Below are 19,041 nucleotides of genomic sequence, written 5' to 3' on the forward strand. Positions count from 1 at the left end.
CACAGAGGAACTCTGGAGCTCTGTCAGAGTGACCATCGGGCTCTTGGTCACCTCCCTGACCAAGATCCTTCTCCCCCGATTGCTCAGTTTGGCCGAGCGGCCAGCTCTAGGATGTGTCTTGATGATTCCAAACTTCTTCCATTTAAGAATGATGGAGGCCACTGTGTTCTTGGGGACCTTCAATGCTGCAGAAATGTTGTTACCCTTCCCCAGATCTGTGCCTCGACAATGCTGTCTCGGAGCTCTACAGACAATTCCTTCGGCCTCGTGGCTTGGTTTTTGCTCTGACATGCACTGTCAACTATGGGACCTTAGAGACAGGTGTGTGGCTTTCCAAATCATGTCCAATCAATTGAATTTCACACAGTTGGACTCCAATCAAGTTGTAGATGATCAATGGGAACAGGATGCACCTGAACTCAATTTCAAGTCTCATAGCAAAGGGTCTGAATACTTATGTAAATAAGGTATTTCAGTTTTTTATTTTTAATACATTTGCAAACATTTCTAAAACCACTTTTTGCTTCGTCATTATGGGGTATTGTGTGTAGATTGCTGAGGATTTGTATGTATTTAATACATTTTAGAATAGGGCTATAACGTAACAAAATGTGGAACAAGTCAAGGGGTCTGAATACTCTCCGAAGGCACTGTATATGTATTTATACTTTGTTCTAAATAGAGACTCGGGGAATGAATGGGAGGGGGACTGCTACAAAAGTTGGTCACAAAAAAAGAAAAAAAGAATACGGTGTACACTCAAAGTGTAGCAAAAACATGAGCTTTTGGCATCAGTAGCATGACAGGTCCTTGTAGTCTTTCAGACCTCTGAAATCACAGTATTGGAGATAAACTATAACCTAATCCTAACCTTACCAGAAGGTTTTGGGGCCCTGGATTCAGCAATTCACTGTTAACTGTCAGGTATAAGTGGCAGAGAGTAGAAGACTTGATTCGGTTAGGCATTAGTAGCAGAATGAAGACCGTGGTTCCCTGAGGGTCAGGGTTAATATCAGGATCACATCCATCCCACTTCCTTCCCCCTGCTCACGTGTGAGCAGCCAGCACCAGTCCAAAGTGGAGAATCAAAAGACCATCCTGGGAATAAAAAAACACAAGAAAATAAGCACACATAAAACTCATAAATGGAAGCTAACGATATCAGGACTATTTCCAGACCAGAGTGTAACTACAAATACATAGGGCCTTTGAGTGGACTCACCTGTAGAGCGTCATCTCCCATGGAGCTCTGAACCTCTCGTAGCGACTGGTAACGGTCCAGGAGGTGGTCTCCACACACAACCTCCACCTGCACCACAACGTGACATCATACCACTGCGACAGACTGCATGAAATCAATTGAGAGTGACATACTGAATTACAACATACATGGAGTCACCTGAGGGAGGGAATATCTGAACGAAAACTGGTAGGTGCAGTTTGGGATGTGAAAATGAAAACCGTAATAAATGCTACGGATCCATTTCAATAAGATACAGAAATAGTATTTCTGATTAGAAACTAAATTCCAAGTTCAATAATTAAAAAATTAAGACGTCACCTCATTACACTTTTTATTTTTGGCTGGGCAGGCCAATCCATTTTGGCAGTTATGCTTTCATCAGAGCATCAAGAGATATGCCAAATCCATAGTTTTTTTATGCAAATCCATTGTTTTTTTATGCAAGTGCCTAGGTGATAATTACAATTGCCCACAGGGCGGTGCAAAGTGGTATTCAAAACAGTCAACCAACAATTAATGAAATTATATATACACATACAAATTAGGGTTGGGCGGTATCCAAATTCATACAGTCATACTGAACAGATCCAGTACAAGCTTCACATCGACAGACCCTACAAAGAACGAGAAACCATAACCCAGCAGTCCCTCCCTGCCCCTCGCCCTTCCTCATTTGTCCCCCCCTACTCATACAAGTCCAATTGTCACCACATTTGGCAGACTGGTTGAAAAAGAATTGGAAACTAAATGCAAAAATGACAAGGGACCCCAATATCACAGTCTTCCTCCAGCTGAAAGAGGAGTACTAAAAGAACTCCAGGAGAATACGGACGTTGTCATAAAACCCACAGAAAAAAGTGTGGCAATAGTTATGGGCATGAGTTCTGAAAAACACCTGAACCTGTCTTGTTCCTATCGACCCTTGCCTCTAGAAACTCTGAAATTGATAGCTAAAAACAGTTCTGTAGCAATGAGGTTTGTGCAGTAGACTATAGGCCCAATACATTATCAGTGAATATTGGCTATGCTTGAATTGCCCTGCCAATGTTGTTCTTCTAAAACCATTTTAATGTTATATTTCAAAACTTGGTATATGATCACACCAGTAATAGATCATAATTTGTTGTATTACTTGTGAGTCACAGCTAAGTGAGCATACAGTGCATTCAGAAAGTATTCAGACCACTTGACTTTCCACATTGTTACATTAAAGCCATTGGCCCTTACACAGGTGTTTCTTTCTAAAATGATGTACATTTCTAAACACGTTTTAATTTTCTCCTCACCTACCTACACACAATACCCCATAATGACAAAGTTATCTATTTAATCCATTTTGAATTCAGGCTGTAACGCAACACAATGTGGAATAGGTCAAGGGGTATGAATACTTTCTGAAGTCACTGTATACACAGATCAGCAGAATAAACTTGACAAATAGCATTTAGGTGGAAGTAGGAGATATTCTGGTGTAATAGTTACTTCCTAGTGCATAATAAACCCCCCCCCCCCCCCCCCCACAAAAATGGGTGCTTTGGGGTATGAAAAGTAGACATCTGGATAGAAAGATTGATTGAATGTAGGGAAAATATATACAAATGGCAGTGCCGCCATATAGTCTACAACAGTGGTCACTGGTCGATCTCCAAGGCATTCCTAGTCGATCGTGAAGAAAACATTCTTTATAAAAAAAACAACGATAAAGCCTCGCATTCCTACTTTTTTCTGTCTCGCCCTGTTAGCAGTAAGTGCACTTGTTTCAGCTGCCTTGTGTGCCAGGTAGGCAAAGTGTTCCCATTTTGAACCATTTCATGTGTCAAGGTACAAAATAAAGTGCTCCTATAGGCCTACCGATTTGCTCAGATCGCTGTCTGCAACTTACTCGTTGATACTGTGATTTCAAAACGTCTAAACATTAGAGAAATGTCAATGAAGACAACAGTGAGTTCTTGTTCAGCACTGTCAACATTTTATTTGTATTTATTATTATAAGCCATGAAATGCGCTGCAACCAGCACTGTAGATACAATGAATAACTACCAAAGTGTAGCGCTTCCATTTTTATAATTAGTGGCCTTTAAAAATATATATATCAAGGAATATTTCACTTTCTCCGGTAATGGGAGTAACAACATGAATCTGTGCATGAGGCAAAAATAATACGGTGCGACTCGAGTTTCTCCATCAGCTCAAAGACGGTGTTCTCTTTTTTGGTCAGTCTTAGCCGAGGGGGGATAGCTGAGGGACAATCCGAGTGTGACCCTCTAATGCTCTCCCTCCGCTGAGACTGACCATCAGATGCAGGCACCATCAGTCCAGTAAAATAAAGTAAGCAAATTATGAACATTTACAGTGCATTCGGAAAGTATTCAGACACATTCCCTTTTTCCACATTTTGTTACGTTACAGCTTTACTCTAAAATTGATCAGGAAAATAATTGTATCAATCTACACACAATACCCCATAATGACAAAGCGAAAACAGGTTTTTAGTTTTCACAACCTTTTGCTATGAGACTCAAGTGCATCCTGTTTCCCTTGCTCATCCTTGATGTCTCTACAACTTGATTGGAGTCCACCTGTGGTGAATTGATTTGGAATGGCACACACCAGTCTATATTCGGTCCCACAGTTGACAGTGCATGTCAAAGCAAAAACCAAGCCATGAGGTCGACGGAATTGTCCGTAGAGCTCAGAGACCGCATTGTGGCGAGGCACAGATCTGCGGAAGGGTACAGAAAAAATTATGCAGCATTGAAGGTCCCCAAGGACCATTCTTAAATGGAAGAAGTTTGAAAGACCCTTCCTAAAGCTGTCCGCCTGGCCAAAATGAGCAATAGGAGGATAAGGGCGTTGGCCAGGGAGGTGACCAAGAACCCAATGGTCTCTCTGTGGAGATGAGAGAACCTTCCAGAAGGACAACCATCTCTGCAGCACTCCACCAATCAGGCCTGTATGGTAGTGGCCAGATGGAAGACACTCCTCAGTAAAAGGCACATGACAACCTGCTTGGAGTTTACCAAAAGGCACCTAAAGGACTCAGACCATGAGAAACAATATACTCTGGTGTGATGAAACCAAGATTGAACTCTTTGGCCTGAATGCCAAGCGTCACATCTGATGGAAACCTGGCACCATCCCGACAGGGAAGAATGGTGGCAGCATCATGCTGTGGGACTTTTCTTTTCAGCAGCAGGTACTGGGAGACTAGTGACGATTGAAGGGAAAGATGAACGGCACAAAGTACAGAGATCCTTGGATGAAAACCTGCTCAGGACCTCAGACTGGAGCAAAGGTTCACCTTCCGACAGGACAATGCAGGAATGGCTTCGAGACAAGTCTCTGAATGTCCTTGAGTGGCCCAGCCAGAGCCCGGACTCGAACCGGATTGAACATCTCTGGAGAGACGCCCTCCATCCAACCTGACAGAGCTTGCGCATCTGCAGAGAAGAATGGGAGAAACTCCAAATACAGGTGTGCTAAGTTTGTAGCATCATACCTAAGAATACTCTAGTCTGTAATCACTGACAAAGGTTCTTTAAACAAAGTATTGAGTAAAGTGTCTGAATACTTATGTAAATGTTATATTTCAGTTTTTATTTGTCATTTGCAAGCGTTTTCTAAACCTGATTTTGCTGCTTTGTTATTATGGGGTGTTGTGTGTAGATTGAGGGGGGGGGGGGGGGACTATTTAATCAATTTTCAAAAATTAAAACGTGTKTAGAAATGTACWYYAKWTKWGAAARARACACCTGTGTAAGGGCCAATGGTTGACAGTGCATGTAAGCAGAAACTATACCATGAAGTCCAAGGAACTGTCTTTAGATCTCCGAGAGAGAATTGTGATGAGACATACTGTACCAGTCAAAAGTTGACACACCTACTCATTCCAGGGTTTCTCTTAATTTTTTTTACTATTTTCTAATAGTGAAGATATCAAAACTCTGAAATAACACATATGGAATCATGTAGTAACCAACAACAAAAAGTGTTCAACAAATCAAAATATATTTATTTGAGATTCTTCAAAGCAGCCACCCTTTGCCTTGACAGCTTTGCACACACTTCGCATTCTCTCAACCAGCTTCATGAGGTAGTCACCTGGAATGCATTTCAATTAACTTCTTATGGCTGCAGGGGCAGTATTGAGTAGCTTGGATGAAAGGTGCACAGAGGTGCCCATAGTAAACTGCCTGCTCCTCAGTCCCAGTTGCTAATATATGCATATTATTATTCGTATTGGATAGAAAACACTCTGAAGTTTCTAAAACTGTTTGAATTATGTCTGTGAGTATAACAGAACTCATATGGCAGGCAAAAACCTGAGAAGTTCCACTTCCTGTTTGGATTTTTTCAGATTTTCAACCAAGCTCTCATTGAAATTACAGCGAGATATTGATGAGTTTTCACTTCCTACGGCTTCCACTAGATGTCAACAGTCAATAGAACTTTGTCTGATGACTCTAATGTGAAGGGGAGCCGAAGGAGACAGGAATTAGTCACCACTGCCACGAGCTGACCATGCGCGTTCACATGAGGACATCCATTCCACCGCTGATCTGAAGTCAATCTAATTCTCCGGTTGGAACGTTATTCAAGATGTATGTTAACTTCTTGAGGATAGGGTGCAGAGTTTTCACTTAGGGAAAAATAGCGTGCGCAATTTCAACTTCGTGCTACTCATCCCCAGAATATAAGATATGCATATTATAGATTAGTAGATTTGGATAGAAAACACTCTGAAGTTTCTAAAACTGTTTGAATCATATCTGTAAGTATAACAGAACTTATATAGCAGTCAAAACCCTGAGGACTAACTTTTTTCTTTTTAAGTTCCTGTATGTTCAATGGTTTGTTATGGGCAAACCAGAATTCTACTCACTATCCACGTAGTTCCTACTGCTTCCACTGGATGTCGCCATTGTATGGAAAAAGGTTAAGGTTTTTCCTTAGTTAACAGAGAAAGATATTGACCCGGAAGTGGAGTGACGTCGTGTGTTTATGTTTGAGAGTTGAGCAAGACTTGAAAAGTACCGTGAGTTTGTTGATATCCTGTATTGAAAACAGATTGACCAGTCTTCAATTTGATCGATTATTAACGTTTACAAATAACTTAAGTTGTATTACAAAAGTACTTTGAAATGTTTTGGCAAAGTTTAGAGGTAATTTTTTTGATATTTTGTCGTGATTTTGCTTAAATTGAACGCTGTTTTTCCTGGTACAACGGCGCCAAATAAATGGACAATTTGGATATATATGGACGGAATTAATCGAACTAAAGGACCATTTGTGATGTTTATGGGACATATTGGAGTGCCAACAAAAGAATCTCGTCAAAGGTAATGCATGTTTTATATTTTATTTCTGCGTTTTGAGTAGCGCCGGCATGGTTGAAATTGTCAAAAAAGAGAGTGTAGCCATTGCACTATCATCAGATAATAGCATCTTATGCTTTCGCCGAAAAGCCTTTTTGAAATCTGACATGTTGGCTGGATTCACAACGAGTGTAGCTTTAATTTGGTATCTTATATGTGTAATTTAATAAAGTTTGATTTTATAGATTTTTTTTTAAATCTGGCGCTCTACATTTTAACAGGCTGTTGGGACGCAAGCGTCCCGCGATCCCAGAGAGGTTAACAACATTCTAAAGATTGATTCAGTACATCGTTTGACATGTTTCTACTGACTGTTACGGAACTTTTGGAAATTTCGTCACGTTATAGTGGACGCGCTTTGTGACTTTGGAATTGTTTACCAAACGCGCTAACCAAAGTAGCTAATTGGACATAAATAACGGACATTATCGAACAAATCAAGCATTTATTGTGGACCTGGGATTCCTAGGACTGCATTCTGATGAAGTTCATCAAAGGTAAGGAAACATTTATCATGTATTTTCTGGTTTCTGTTGAATCCAAAATGGCAGCTATTTTTATTATATTTCTGAGCGCCGTCTCAGATTATTGCATGGGTTGCTTTTTCCGTAAAGTTTTTTTGAAATCTGACACAGCGGTTGCATTAAGGAGAGGTATATCTATAATTCCATGTGTATAACTTGTATTATCATCTACATTTATGATGAGTATTTCTGTTGAAACGATGTGGCTATGCAAAATCACTTGATGTTTTTAGAACTAGTGAATGTAACGCGCCAATGTAAACTCAGATTTTTTGATATAAATATGAACTTTATCAAACAAAACATGTATGTATTGTGTAACATGAAGTCCTATGAGTGTCATCTGATGAAGATCAAAGGTTAGTGATTAATTTTATCTCTATTTCTGCTTTTTGTGACTGCTATATTTCGCTGGAAAAATGGCTGTGCTTAATGTGGTTTGGTGGCCTAACATAATCGTTTGTAGTGCTTTCGCTGAAAAGCATATTTGAAATCGGACACTTTGGTGGGATTAACAACAAGATTACCTTTAAAATGATATGACACATGTATGTTTGAGGAATTTTAATTATGAGATTTCTGTTGTTTGAATTTGGCGCACTGCACTTTCACCTGCTGCTGTCATATCGATCCCGGTAGCGGGATGCAGCCATAAGAAGTTAACAAGTGTGCCTTGATAAAAGTTTTTCTTAATACGCTTGGAGTTTGCCAAAAGGCACAAAAAGGACTCAGACAATGAGAAACTTTGGCCTGAATGTCAAGTGTCACATCTGGAGGAAACCTGGCACCATTCCCACGGTGAAGCACTATGCTGTGGGGATGTTTTTCAGCAGTATGGACTGGGAGACTAGTCAGGATCGAGGGAAAGATGAACAGAGCAAAGTACAGAGAGATCCTTGATGAAAACCTGCTCCAGAGTGCTCAGGACCTCAGACTAGGGAGAAGGTTCACCTTCCAACAGGACCACGACCCTAAACATACAGCCATGACAACGCAGGAGTGGCTTTGGGACAAGTCTCTGAATGTCCTTGTGGCCCAGCCAGAGCCTGGACTTGAACCCGATCGAACATCTCTGGAGAAACCTGGAAATAGCTGTGCAGCGAGGATCTACAGAGAAGAATGGGAGAAACTCCCCAAATACAGGTGTGCCAAGCTTGTAGCGTCATATACCCGAGAAGACTCGAGGCTGTAACAAAGTACTGATTAAAGGGTCTGAATAATTATGTAAATGTGATACCCGTTTTCTAAAAACAGTATTTTCTTTGTCGTGGAGTATTGTGTGTAGATTGGGGGGGGGGAGATGTAATCCATTTCAGAATAAGGTTGTAACGCAACAAAGTATGAAAAACGTCAAGGGGTCTGAATACTTTCCGAATGCACTGTAAATGGCAGAGCACCCAGCTAATAAAGCGAGATAGAGTGGGTAATAGGTGCGCTATTACCCACTCCGGTATTACCCACTCCGGTGAGTGCCAAGAAATCAATCCCTGTTACTGCTAAACACCCTACGTACAGGTAGGGCTGTGCTGTTGCGCTCTGCAGTTTTTACGTAGGCCTCTAAAGTATTTTACAGGGGATGAAATTGAGATGGGTTCAACATACCTCTTTCTTGAAGCAGAGAGCTCTCTCACATAACGAGCAGATATGTACATATTTATGCATTTCCCCTTGCCAGGTCTACCTCCGAGAAATAGTTCATAACCGCATCAGACATCCTGGTAAAGTCAATGTGTAACCCCTCCCACTGACCTGGCAGGTGGGACTCAGCTCCATCTTCCTCCTGATGAAGAGCGCCACATGGCGGACAGTGGCATCCCCCGATACTTGCACATACCGCCTCTCCAAAGGCTGGCCAGAGACACCGGTGTTAGAGCATGCAATCCCTTATTCATTTTACCAATATAACTCAAATTCACAATATCAACATTGCTTTATGCATGACCATTACTATATAGTGGCTGGATAGCAGCGTTATGCTGTTATTTAATTTTAACAGTCTCATACAAGTCATTATGAGAAAAGAGCTTGACAGCAGTAATTACCTTATAGCCGTCTATGCCTTCTTCCGCTCTGGAAACAAAACAACTTTACATAGAATTTTCATTATCCCTGAAACCAATCTTGTACAGTTAACCATCAGTCTTGTAACGTTCTCCCTAGTCCAGGGTTTCCCAAACGCTGTCATGGGAACACCAGGGGGTGCACATTTAGTTATTTGCCATAGCACTACACAGCTGATTAAAATAACCAACTATTCATCAAGCTTTGACTATTTGAATCAGCTGTGTAGTGCTAGGGCAAAAACCAAAAATGTGTACACCTGGAGGTCCCCAGGACCGAGTTAGGGAAATGCTGCCCTAGTCCATATGCACTCAAAGGAAGCACAGTAGCACCCCAGCACCATCTACTGGTGGAGACAAGAATGACCAGAGACAAACAAACAATCCAATTTCTCAGGGAATACCCTTCCATCCCTCAAATAGAAAATGCTAGGGAGAGACTCACCCCAGAAACTCCAGCTGCAGTGACACGTCCAGTTCAGGAGGGATGGCGAAGACAGACTGGGGCAGCAATGCCCTTCTCTGCTTCTGGTTCTTCAGCACAGGGACCGCAGGGGACGCCATCACTGTGGTCACAGAGAAAGACGAGCGTTTACAGAAGCATTAGGGGAATGTTCCACACACAGCACTGAGACAGACAGAGACATGGCTAAAATCAGAGGGTCTTCAAATACCCAAACTATTTCATATAAACAAAGCTGCACCAAATTTCTACCAAAAAGCACAATAAGCAGCAACGACGACGACATTGGTCTTATTTACCTGGTTTAGGCACCTCCAGTCCTCTCTGTTTGTAAAAATCAATCATCCTTGCTCTCTCCACTGCAAAGACAATAAGGAGTAAAGACAATACTCATTTGAACTGCAAAACAAAAGACTGATAAGAGGCGTTTGGGGAAAAGCTGAGAAATGGAAGACTTGTGGATACTTACTTTCTTCCAGATGTGGCAGCATCTTGTAAACAATATCTTGCAACTGTCTGTCAGGTCTGTGGAGATGCAAAAACACCCACCATACAGTAAGTATCTACATACCAGTGTATAAGTGAGTATTAGCCTATAGCTCATTGTATTAATTGATAATGGGTCAATGGGAGAGGTATAGTAATCAACTTCAAAGCTGCCGTTGTTTCAGTGAACATCTCAGCTTATCGTGGCAACGTTTTCATTCAAATGAGTTGGCACAACAGTAATATTTACATTTGCGTCCCTTTGGCCTGTGCTGAAAGCAGAGTTGTGCAATAGACGATGAGTGTGCGTGGACATGAATAACAGAGGAGTCTACAGAGAGACATCAGTATCCGTGCGTCACACCAGGACTTTGTGTTCCAGGTAACTCCCCAGCAGGGAGAGGGTAACCATAGAAACAGACACTCATGGGATGTCCTCTTTAAATAACATGATGTCAAGTAGAAAAACATGAACGATGTCTTCAAATGTAAAACAAGACAAGAGTCTGTGTGCTCGTAGATTTCATGCAGGCATGCTTACTTTATGTTGTACAATGGTTGTGTCTGGTGGACTACAATGCTGCAATTGGGACACCTGTTGCTGTAGAAGAAGTGTTTCACTATGCAGCTTTTACAAACTGGGGAAGAGAGAACAGATTACAAAGGAAGTATGACTGATATAATGAGACTGAAGGGATAGCAGTCATATTTCAGGATTGTTCATCTCAAATCATTGTAACTCACAAGTGTGCAGACACTCAGTTATGGTGGTGGAATCAATGAGGATTCCGCAGCAGAGAGTACAGCGGATGTAAGGGTAAAATTGATTAAGAGGGAGTTCAGGCTGTGAAAACAAACAATGTCATTCCACATTATAGAACTGGAGTGCATCACAGTTACAGTAGAGTACCAACCAGTGTAGCAGCTATCATATTCATAACATTACATTATTATTATTCTCGTCACTCCAGCAAAATTAGAAAACACTAGATATTGTCCAAGTCTGCAATACTGTACCTCATCCCCTGAATCCGAGTCAACATTATTGGATGTCCCATTGTGGTCTTTCGAACCATCGTTGTCGACACTGTTCTGGTGGCTAATATAGGTTGGTGTCGCCTCTTCTGATTGCTGACCGACACTCAAACAACCGGGTCTTTCGAGTTCCGTGGTGCTGTCCTCCATGGTACTGCAAATTGGGTTGATTTCCGCGCCAATAAATTCTTCAATTAATCATTTGATATTCACCTGACACTGGCATTATTAGCAAACGTGCTGGCTAGCTCAAGGAATACAAAAACAAAAAAACAACGATAACAGTTCAACCTTTACTTTAACGGACTAACGTTACCAATAAACCCCATGTGATTTAACCACTAACTATTGCTTAAATGTTATCGCTAACCCCAAATAATTAAAAACAAAACCAACTGTAACAGTTGCTAGCTAACGTTACCGTTGTCGCTCAAGTTTCAGCAACTTCCTGGCGCTATGGCAATGAAACGAGCCAATTAAATCATAACAGAGCAGAGTCCACTAGAAATAGAATTTCAAGACTGGACCACAGTTGCTTTCCCTTATCTTGCTTCTCTAGGAAGAATAGGGATTCATATGATATTAATGAAGAATTGAAAATATTTAAGCTGTCATTAAAAAAAACTGACTTGATTGGAGTTCAGTATCTCCCAAATGGGGATACATAGTTATAGTTATAGGTTCTGCCTAATTATATAAATATGGATCGGATACCTCCAGATGTGGCCATTCAAATCTCTAACTATTAATTTGACAATGCAAGATACAGGGAACAGTCAAACATGAGGAATCCGGCATCGGAGCACAGAACCGAGCTCTGCAAGTCCTCGTGGTTTAATATGCCATCACATTTGGCTCTTTGGAAGTTGTGGGAACTAAGCCATGTGTTTCCTGACCGGTAAAACTGAATGTTTTTGAAAGGTTCTGAGAAACAAAGTGAACATTTCACCTGTTCTGGGAAAGTTTATTTTTAGGTTGCAGGGAGGTTCCTTATATCTTATCTAGGTGGATGTTTTTGAAAAACTTTCACTGAATGTTTCAATTGGACTTTTAATAACACTATAAGCTTATTTTTTAAATTCTAAACAGATATAGAACTTTATTTCCTTTGGCATTATTCATGCAAACTTTCTTCTGTAAGTTGACATGGCATCAGTAAGATTTGAACCTATGCTCTTCTATTTTGTAGCCATTGAATTAGTCCACTGCACCACCAGGATGGAGATAGCATGTCATGTTTTTTATTAGATATAAAGCTGGTTATTTTAGTCTATTCAAACAGACCCCATTTCAAAGGAATCAAGTAGTCATTAAAAGGGTTTATCCTGTACTTTGTAAAGCCTACTTTTTAGCCAGTAGTTCTGAAAGTAGCTCTACTGTACAAAGTGTATCGAGTCACATATGTGCAGATACAGTACCAGTCAATTTTGGACACACCTACTCATTCTACATTGTAGAATAATAGTGAAGACATCAAAACTATGAAATAACACATATAGAATCATGTAGTAACCCAAAGTGTTATATTTGAGATTCTTCAAAGTAGCCACCCTTGGCCATGATGACAGCTTTGCACACTCTTGGCATTCTCTCAACCAGCTTCATGAGGTAGTCACCTGGTTGCATTTCAATTAACAGGTGTGCCTTGTTAAAAGTTAATTTGTGGAATTTCTTTCCTTCTTAATACGTTTGAGCCACTCAGTTGTGTTGAAACAAGGTAGAAATGGTATACAGAAGATCGGGCTATTTGGTAAAAGATCAAGTCCATATTATGGCAAGAACAGCTCAAATAAGCAAAGAGAAATGACAGCAAATAATTACTTTAAGACATGAAGGTCAGTCAATTCGGAGCATTTCAAGAACTTTGAAAGTGGTGGTCAGGCACTGTGTTATGCGGTGAAGCGCACGGTGTCTCCAGTGCTCGTTCACAGCCCGGTGCGCTCTGAGCCAGCTCTCCGCATGTGTTGCGCTAGAGTGGGCATCCAGCCAGGACGGATTGTGCCAGCACAGCGCTCCTGGTCTCCGGTGCGCCTCTTCGGTCCAGGGCATCCTGCGCCGGCTCTGCGCACTGTGTCTCCGGTGCGCTGTCACAGCCCAGTGCGTCATGTGCCTGCGCTCCGCACGTGCCGGGCCAAAGTGGGTATTCAGCCAGGACAGTGTGCCAGCTTTAAGCACCAGATCTCCAGTCCCCCACAGCCCGGTTCAACCGGTGCCTGCTCATCGGACCAGGCCTCCAGTATGTCTCCCCAGCCTGGTGAGTCCTGTGCCTGCTCCAAGAACCAGGCCTCCAGTATGTCCCCCTAGCCTGGTGAGTCCTGTGCCTGCTCACGGGCCAGTCCGGGGCCTGCAGAGAGGGTCCCCAGTCCGGGGCCTGCAGAGAGGTGTCCAGTCCGGGGCCTGCAGCGAGGGTCCTCAGTCCGGGGCCTGCAGCCAGGGTCCCAGTCCGTGCCTGCTCCACGGCCAGTCCGGGGCCTGCAGCGAGTCCCCAGTTCGGGGCCTACAACGAGGGCCCCCAGTCCGGGGGCTGTGGAGAGGGTCCCCAGTCCGGGGTCGGCGACAAGGGTCCCCGCACCAAGGCGCAACCAAAGTGGGGGGAGCCAGAGTGGAGCGGGGTCTGCGTCCCGCACCGGAGCCGCTACCAAGATAGATGCCCACCCGGACCCTCCTCTATAGTGTCAGGTTTGCGGCCTTTGGGGGGGGAGTTACATGCCACGAACCCTGACCGTAGAGATCCTTTTATTCTCTATGTTTGTTTGGTCAGGGTGTGACTCGGGTGGGAAAGTCTATGCTTTCTGGTTCTTTGTTTTTGGCCGGGTACGATTCTCAATCAGGGACAGCTGTCTATCGTTGTCTCTGATTGGGAATCAGACTTAGGCGGCCTTTTTTCCTTTTCTCATTTGTGGGTTGTTGTCTTTGTTAGTGACATGTATAGCCTTACAGAGCTTCATGTTCGTTTTGTTGTTTATTGTTTTTGTTGGTGACATTTAAAATAAAAGAATGTACGCTTACTACGCTGCACCTTGGTCCTGTCATTTCCTTGACGACGATCGTGACAACGCCAAAGTGAACAGACATTGGTTGGAGAGGGATGAAACATGCCCTTCTCTTCGCCAGTATAAAACCCCCGTGACCCAATTCACGTCAGACTAAGCAAACCTCAGCGTGAGCTGTGGTTGCGAATGGTGGAATATCCACTCTACATAACGAAATTTACATGAGACCAGATCACGTGGAGGTGACGATCACCACGCTGGAAGGATGAATTTCTACTAGACCAGCCAGAACACAGCGCGAACTGATTATGGCAAAATGGTATGAACTTTGAACTCTTATTCACTAAAGAAGAAGTGATACATCCTAGAAGTCGAGTTATCAGCTGCAGCTGTAAACGTACGTGGCCTAGAAAAGGACAGACAATCTCCTAATGAGAACGACAGGGTACCTCAATATATCCGCTCTACAACACTACGACGAGAAAGATTATTCAAAGGACAATGGCGATCCCTGCTGGGCAAACCAGTCTTCCATCTTCGACCCATCAATCGAAGAGCAGCTCAATGTAAATATATATCTTGCATTTTCCTTTTGCGAATGGGCGGTTATTAGAATGCATAAGATTCTGTATTGACGGTAGCATAGCTTCTCAAGGTCCGATAGAGACCCAATCCCTTTTGTCCCTCAGTCTTCCCGCTCTTTCATTCAAACCCATCCCAATTTCTTTGTGTAACCAGCCGTCATATCGGTTTCGTCCGCTAGGGACTTTTTATTTTATGACATGATTAGTAATCGATGTATGATCCATCCTGTGTATATGTACTTCAGTGTGATTATTTAGGTATTTCATAAATTAATAATTAAGCCAATTTTTGTATTGCTGATTCAACTTGTTAGCCAGGGTTCGTGAAGATAACCACGTACTTACGACAATCAGAATGAGACTGATAGAAGGTGACGATTAATAATTGACTGTTATTGATATAAAAAGTCTTCAGATCTTTAAGAGTTTATTCAGAAGACAGCAGCTCTATAAACACTTTTCCGTGGTGCCCCAGGTTATTAACGGGTTAATTGTTGCATGGTTTATTCAATCACGTAATCAATCAAACGTTAGGTAATTGATTTGATAAAATAGCCTGTCATATAATTTAATCAGTCAGAGACACGACAACATATATGGACGAGCAATGTCAGAGCGACATAGACTACGATACAGTAGAATAGTATAGAATACAGTATATACAGTACATATGAGATGAGTAATGCAAGATATTTAAACATTATTAAAGTGACTAGTGTTCCATTTATTAAAGTGGCCAGTGATTTCAAGTCTATGTATATATAGGCAGCAGACTCCATGTGCTAGTGATGGCTATTTAACAGTCTGATGGCCTTGATATAGAAGCTGTTTTTCAGTCTCTCGGCCCCAGCTTTGATGCACCTGTACTGACCTCGTCTTCTGGATGATAGCGGGGTTAACAGGCAGTGGCTAGGGTGGTTATCCTTGATTATCTTTTTGGCCTTCCTGTGTGTTTTAGGTGTCCTGGAGGGCAGGTAGTTTACCCCCAGTGATGCGTTGGGCAGACTGCACCACCCTCTGGAGAGCCCCGCGGTTGTGGGTGGTGCAGTTGCTGTAGCAAGCGGTGATACAGCCCGACATGATGCTCTCAATTGTGCATCTGTAAAAGTTTGTGAAGGTTTTAGGTGCCATCACTGACCATTTCAGTTTGTCAGTGATGTGTAAGCCGATATACTTGAAGCTTTCCACCTCCACTGCGGTCCTATCGATGTGGATAGGGGGGGGGGGGGGGGGGGGGTGCTCTCTCTGCTGTTTCCTGAAGTCCACAATCATCTCCTTTGTTTTGTTTTGTTGACGTTGAGTGAGTGAGTGAGAGGTTATTTCCCTGGCACCACACTCCCAGAGCCCTCACCTCATCCCTGTAGGCTGTCTCGTCGTTGTTGGTAATCAAGCCTACTACTGTTGTGTCGTCTGCATACTTGATGATTGAGTTGGAGGTGTGCTTGGCCACACAGTCCTGGGTGAACAGGGAGTGCAGGAGGGGGCTGAGCACGCACCCTTGTGAGGCCCCAGTGTTGAGGATTAGCAAAGTGAAGGTGTTGTTTCCAACCTTCATCACCTTGGGGCAGTCCAGGACCCAGTTGCACAGGCTGGGGTTCACACCCAGGGCCTTGAGCTTAATGATGAGCTTGGAGGGTACTATGGTGTTGAATGCTGAGCTATAGTCAATGAACAGCATTCTTATGTAGGTATTCCTCTTGTCCAGATTGGATAGGGCAGTATGCAGTATGATGGGGATTGCATCGTCTGTGGATCTATTGGGGCGGTACGCAAATTGAAGAGGGTCTAGGGTGACAGGTAAGGTATAGGTGATATGATCCTTGACTAGTCTCTCAAAGCGCTTCATGATGACAGAAGTGAGTTCTACGGGGCGATAGTCATTTAGTTCAGTTACCTTTGCTTTCTTGGGTACAGGAACAATGGTGGCCATCTTGAAGCATGTGGGGACAGCAGACTTGGACAGGGAGAGATTGAATATGTCCGGTAACACAAGCCAGCTGGTCTGCGCATGCTCTGAGGACGTGGCTAGGGATGCCGTCTGGGCCGGCAGCCTAGCGAGGGTTAACACACTGTCTTACTCACATTGGCCACGGAGAAGGAGAGCCCACAGTCCTTGGTAGCGGGCCGCGTCAGTGGCACTGTTATCCTCAAAGCGAGCGAAGAAGGTGTTTAGCTTGTCCGGAAGCAAGACGTCGGTGTGGCTGGTTTTCCTTTTGTAGTCTGTGATTATCTGTAGACGCTGCCAAATGAGTATTTGAACATAGTTTGTGTTTTATTTTTGGAATCTAAAATTATGAGACGTAGGAATATATTTCCTACTGATTTTATTTTCATAACCATTGCAGATTAAATTTCTCACCTTTTCTGGCCTAGATGGGAATGTTTGGGAATGTTCTCAAATAGTTCAGAGAACATTAAGAAACAACTTTCTTCTGTGGGAATTTCAGTACTTCATCATAACGTTTCCTTCAGGCTTCCTCACGGTTCTATTTAAAGTCATGTTCTCAAATTGTTCAGAGAACATTAAGAAAACATTATTCTGTGGAAATGTCAATGATTCAGCATAACATTTCTTACATGTTTCCTCATGGTTCTATTTAAAGTAATGTTCTCATTTAAAGTAACATTTAAAGTAACGTTTTCGTTACTGGGGGTATTGTGTGAGGATTTTTTGATGAGGATTTTTATTTATGTAATACATTTTAGAATAAGGCTGTAACGTAATAAAATGTGGAAAAAGTCAAGGGGTCTGAATACTTTCCAAATTCACTGTACATTCCGTTCTCAGCGTCAACCAAACTCTATCCTCTATCTTGTTAAGTGTGTTCAGGTGTTGGCCACACCCACTAATTGGCCACACCTGATCTTAATGAGTGCTTCTTTCCTTTGAAATGGGGTCTGTTTGAATAGACTAAAATGTGTAGCTTTGTTTAAATAAATAAAAACATGCTAGCTTCATCTTGGTGGCGCAGTGGACTAATTCCATGGTAGAGAACAAGAGATCATAAGTTTGAATCTCACTGACGCAGTAAAAAATAAATGTGTTTGAATGATGAACACCTAAGCAAATACATTTTCATGTGTCTTATCTGTGCTTGGAGTTCAAAACAGTTCAACTAAGCTAGCAGTGTTATTAAAAGTCTTATTGAAACATTCAGTGAAAGTTTTAAGGAAGTTATTCAAAAAGCTTCTCATAACCTCCCTGCAACCTAAAAATGAACATTCCCAGAACAGGCACAATTTTCACTTCTGTTCTCAGAATATTTTAAAAACGTTCAGTTTTACCGGTCAGGAAATGTATGGCTTCGTTCCCAGAATCAAATGTGCTAGCTGGGTGGTTTGTAACTTAACGTAATATTTCCAATTTATAATACAGTTATTATACTGTAATAATAACCAGTAACATACACAGTTAAAAACTGTTTAAATTTTTTTTAAAGGTAGGCATGAAGGTGTTGATGATTCGTTACTAGAGAAATGAGACCAAGTCAAGACGCTGGACAGGGTGGATCGGTATATAGTAAGACAGTTTATTCAAAGGTAAAAATATCTGGCAAAGCGTGCTGCACGGCCCCGTTCGTCTAGTTCTTAGGGAACTATCGGAAGAAGAGACCCGAAACATATTGCGCAGTTCAAGTTATACAGTAAATGACGTAGGTAGATTCTTGTAGTTCGTGCTTCTGACTGGTCGCTGTAAGTGGAGGCCCGTTCCCTCCACGCTGGTGCCCATGCCTCATTGGTTCCTGGCACTGTTCTTTGTTCCTGGAAACCCAGCCTAAAGCAAGGGTGTGTGTGTGTGTGTGTGTGTGTGTGTGCATGTGCGTGTGCGTGTGCATGCTCGTATAATGGCATTCCTCTTGTGGGGAATTAACTGTGGGGTGTAGCAAGATATTTGCAACAAAGTCTGCTTTAATAAGGAAGGCATTATAACAGTATTATAGCTATGTGTTAAGGTCAATGAAGACAACATTTCTTACAAGACCACTATAAGTCTGGGCATGTGGAGATGTGCAGCCATAGTGAGGGGCAACTTATCGGTTTGGTCAGGGCCAGCATGAGGGATACAGTTTATCCTCTGTCGGTGAGTGTAGCTATTAAGTTAAGTTTGAACATCGTAGCAATGCAATGTTCTATACAGCTATCAACATTCTACAAGAAAAGAGCCACTTAATCAATGATATAATCATTAACCAGATTACCGCAGATACCAGACTTCGAAGAGTGATAACTCAGTTATAGAATGTTGTCATTGAGGAGAATGACTCTATTGAAAAATAA

General features: G+C 42.3%; 1 protein-coding gene across 1 annotated transcript; it reads right to left on the reverse strand.

The window, feature by feature from the left end:
* Positions 1–463: 463 nt before the first annotated feature.
* LOC111978415 (polycomb group RING finger protein 6-like) lies at positions 464–11,677 on the reverse strand. Its single transcript, XM_024008473.2, has 11 exons — positions 11,608–11,677; positions 11,169–11,340; positions 10,896–10,995; positions 10,693–10,789; positions 10,135–10,190; positions 9,965–10,024; positions 9,648–9,768; positions 9,185–9,212; positions 8,892–8,990; positions 1,223–1,309; positions 464–1,098 (listed from the first exon to the last, which is right to left on the reverse strand). Exons 2-11 carry the CDS (start codon positions 11,334–11,336, stop codon positions 1,048–1,050), a joined length of 867 nt encoding a protein of 288 aa, XP_023864241.1. The 5' UTR covers positions 11,337–11,340; positions 11,608–11,677; the 3' UTR covers positions 464–1,047.
* Positions 11,678–19,041: the final 7,364 nt, after the last annotated feature.

Source organism: Salvelinus sp. IW2-2015, linkage group LG18, assembly GCF_002910315.2.
Source record: "Salvelinus sp. IW2-2015 linkage group LG18, ASM291031v2, whole genome shotgun sequence".
NCBI classification, from domain to species: domain Eukaryota; kingdom Metazoa; phylum Chordata; class Actinopteri; order Salmoniformes; family Salmonidae; genus Salvelinus; species Salvelinus sp. IW2-2015.

Coding starts and splice junctions, on each gene's coding strand:
- LOC111978415 (XM_024008473.2), bottom strand. CDS start 11,336: ATGGAGGACAGCACCACGGAACTCGAAAGACCCGGTTGTTTGAGTGTC. Junction 10,025..10,134: donor GCTGCCACATCTGGAAGAAA/GTAAGTATCCAC, acceptor TTGTCTTTGCAG/TGGAGAGAGCAAGGATGATT. Junction 9,213..9,647: donor CTGCAGCTGGAGTTTCTGGG/GTGAGTCTCTCC, acceptor TTTTGTTTCCAG/AGCGGAAGAAGGCATAGACG.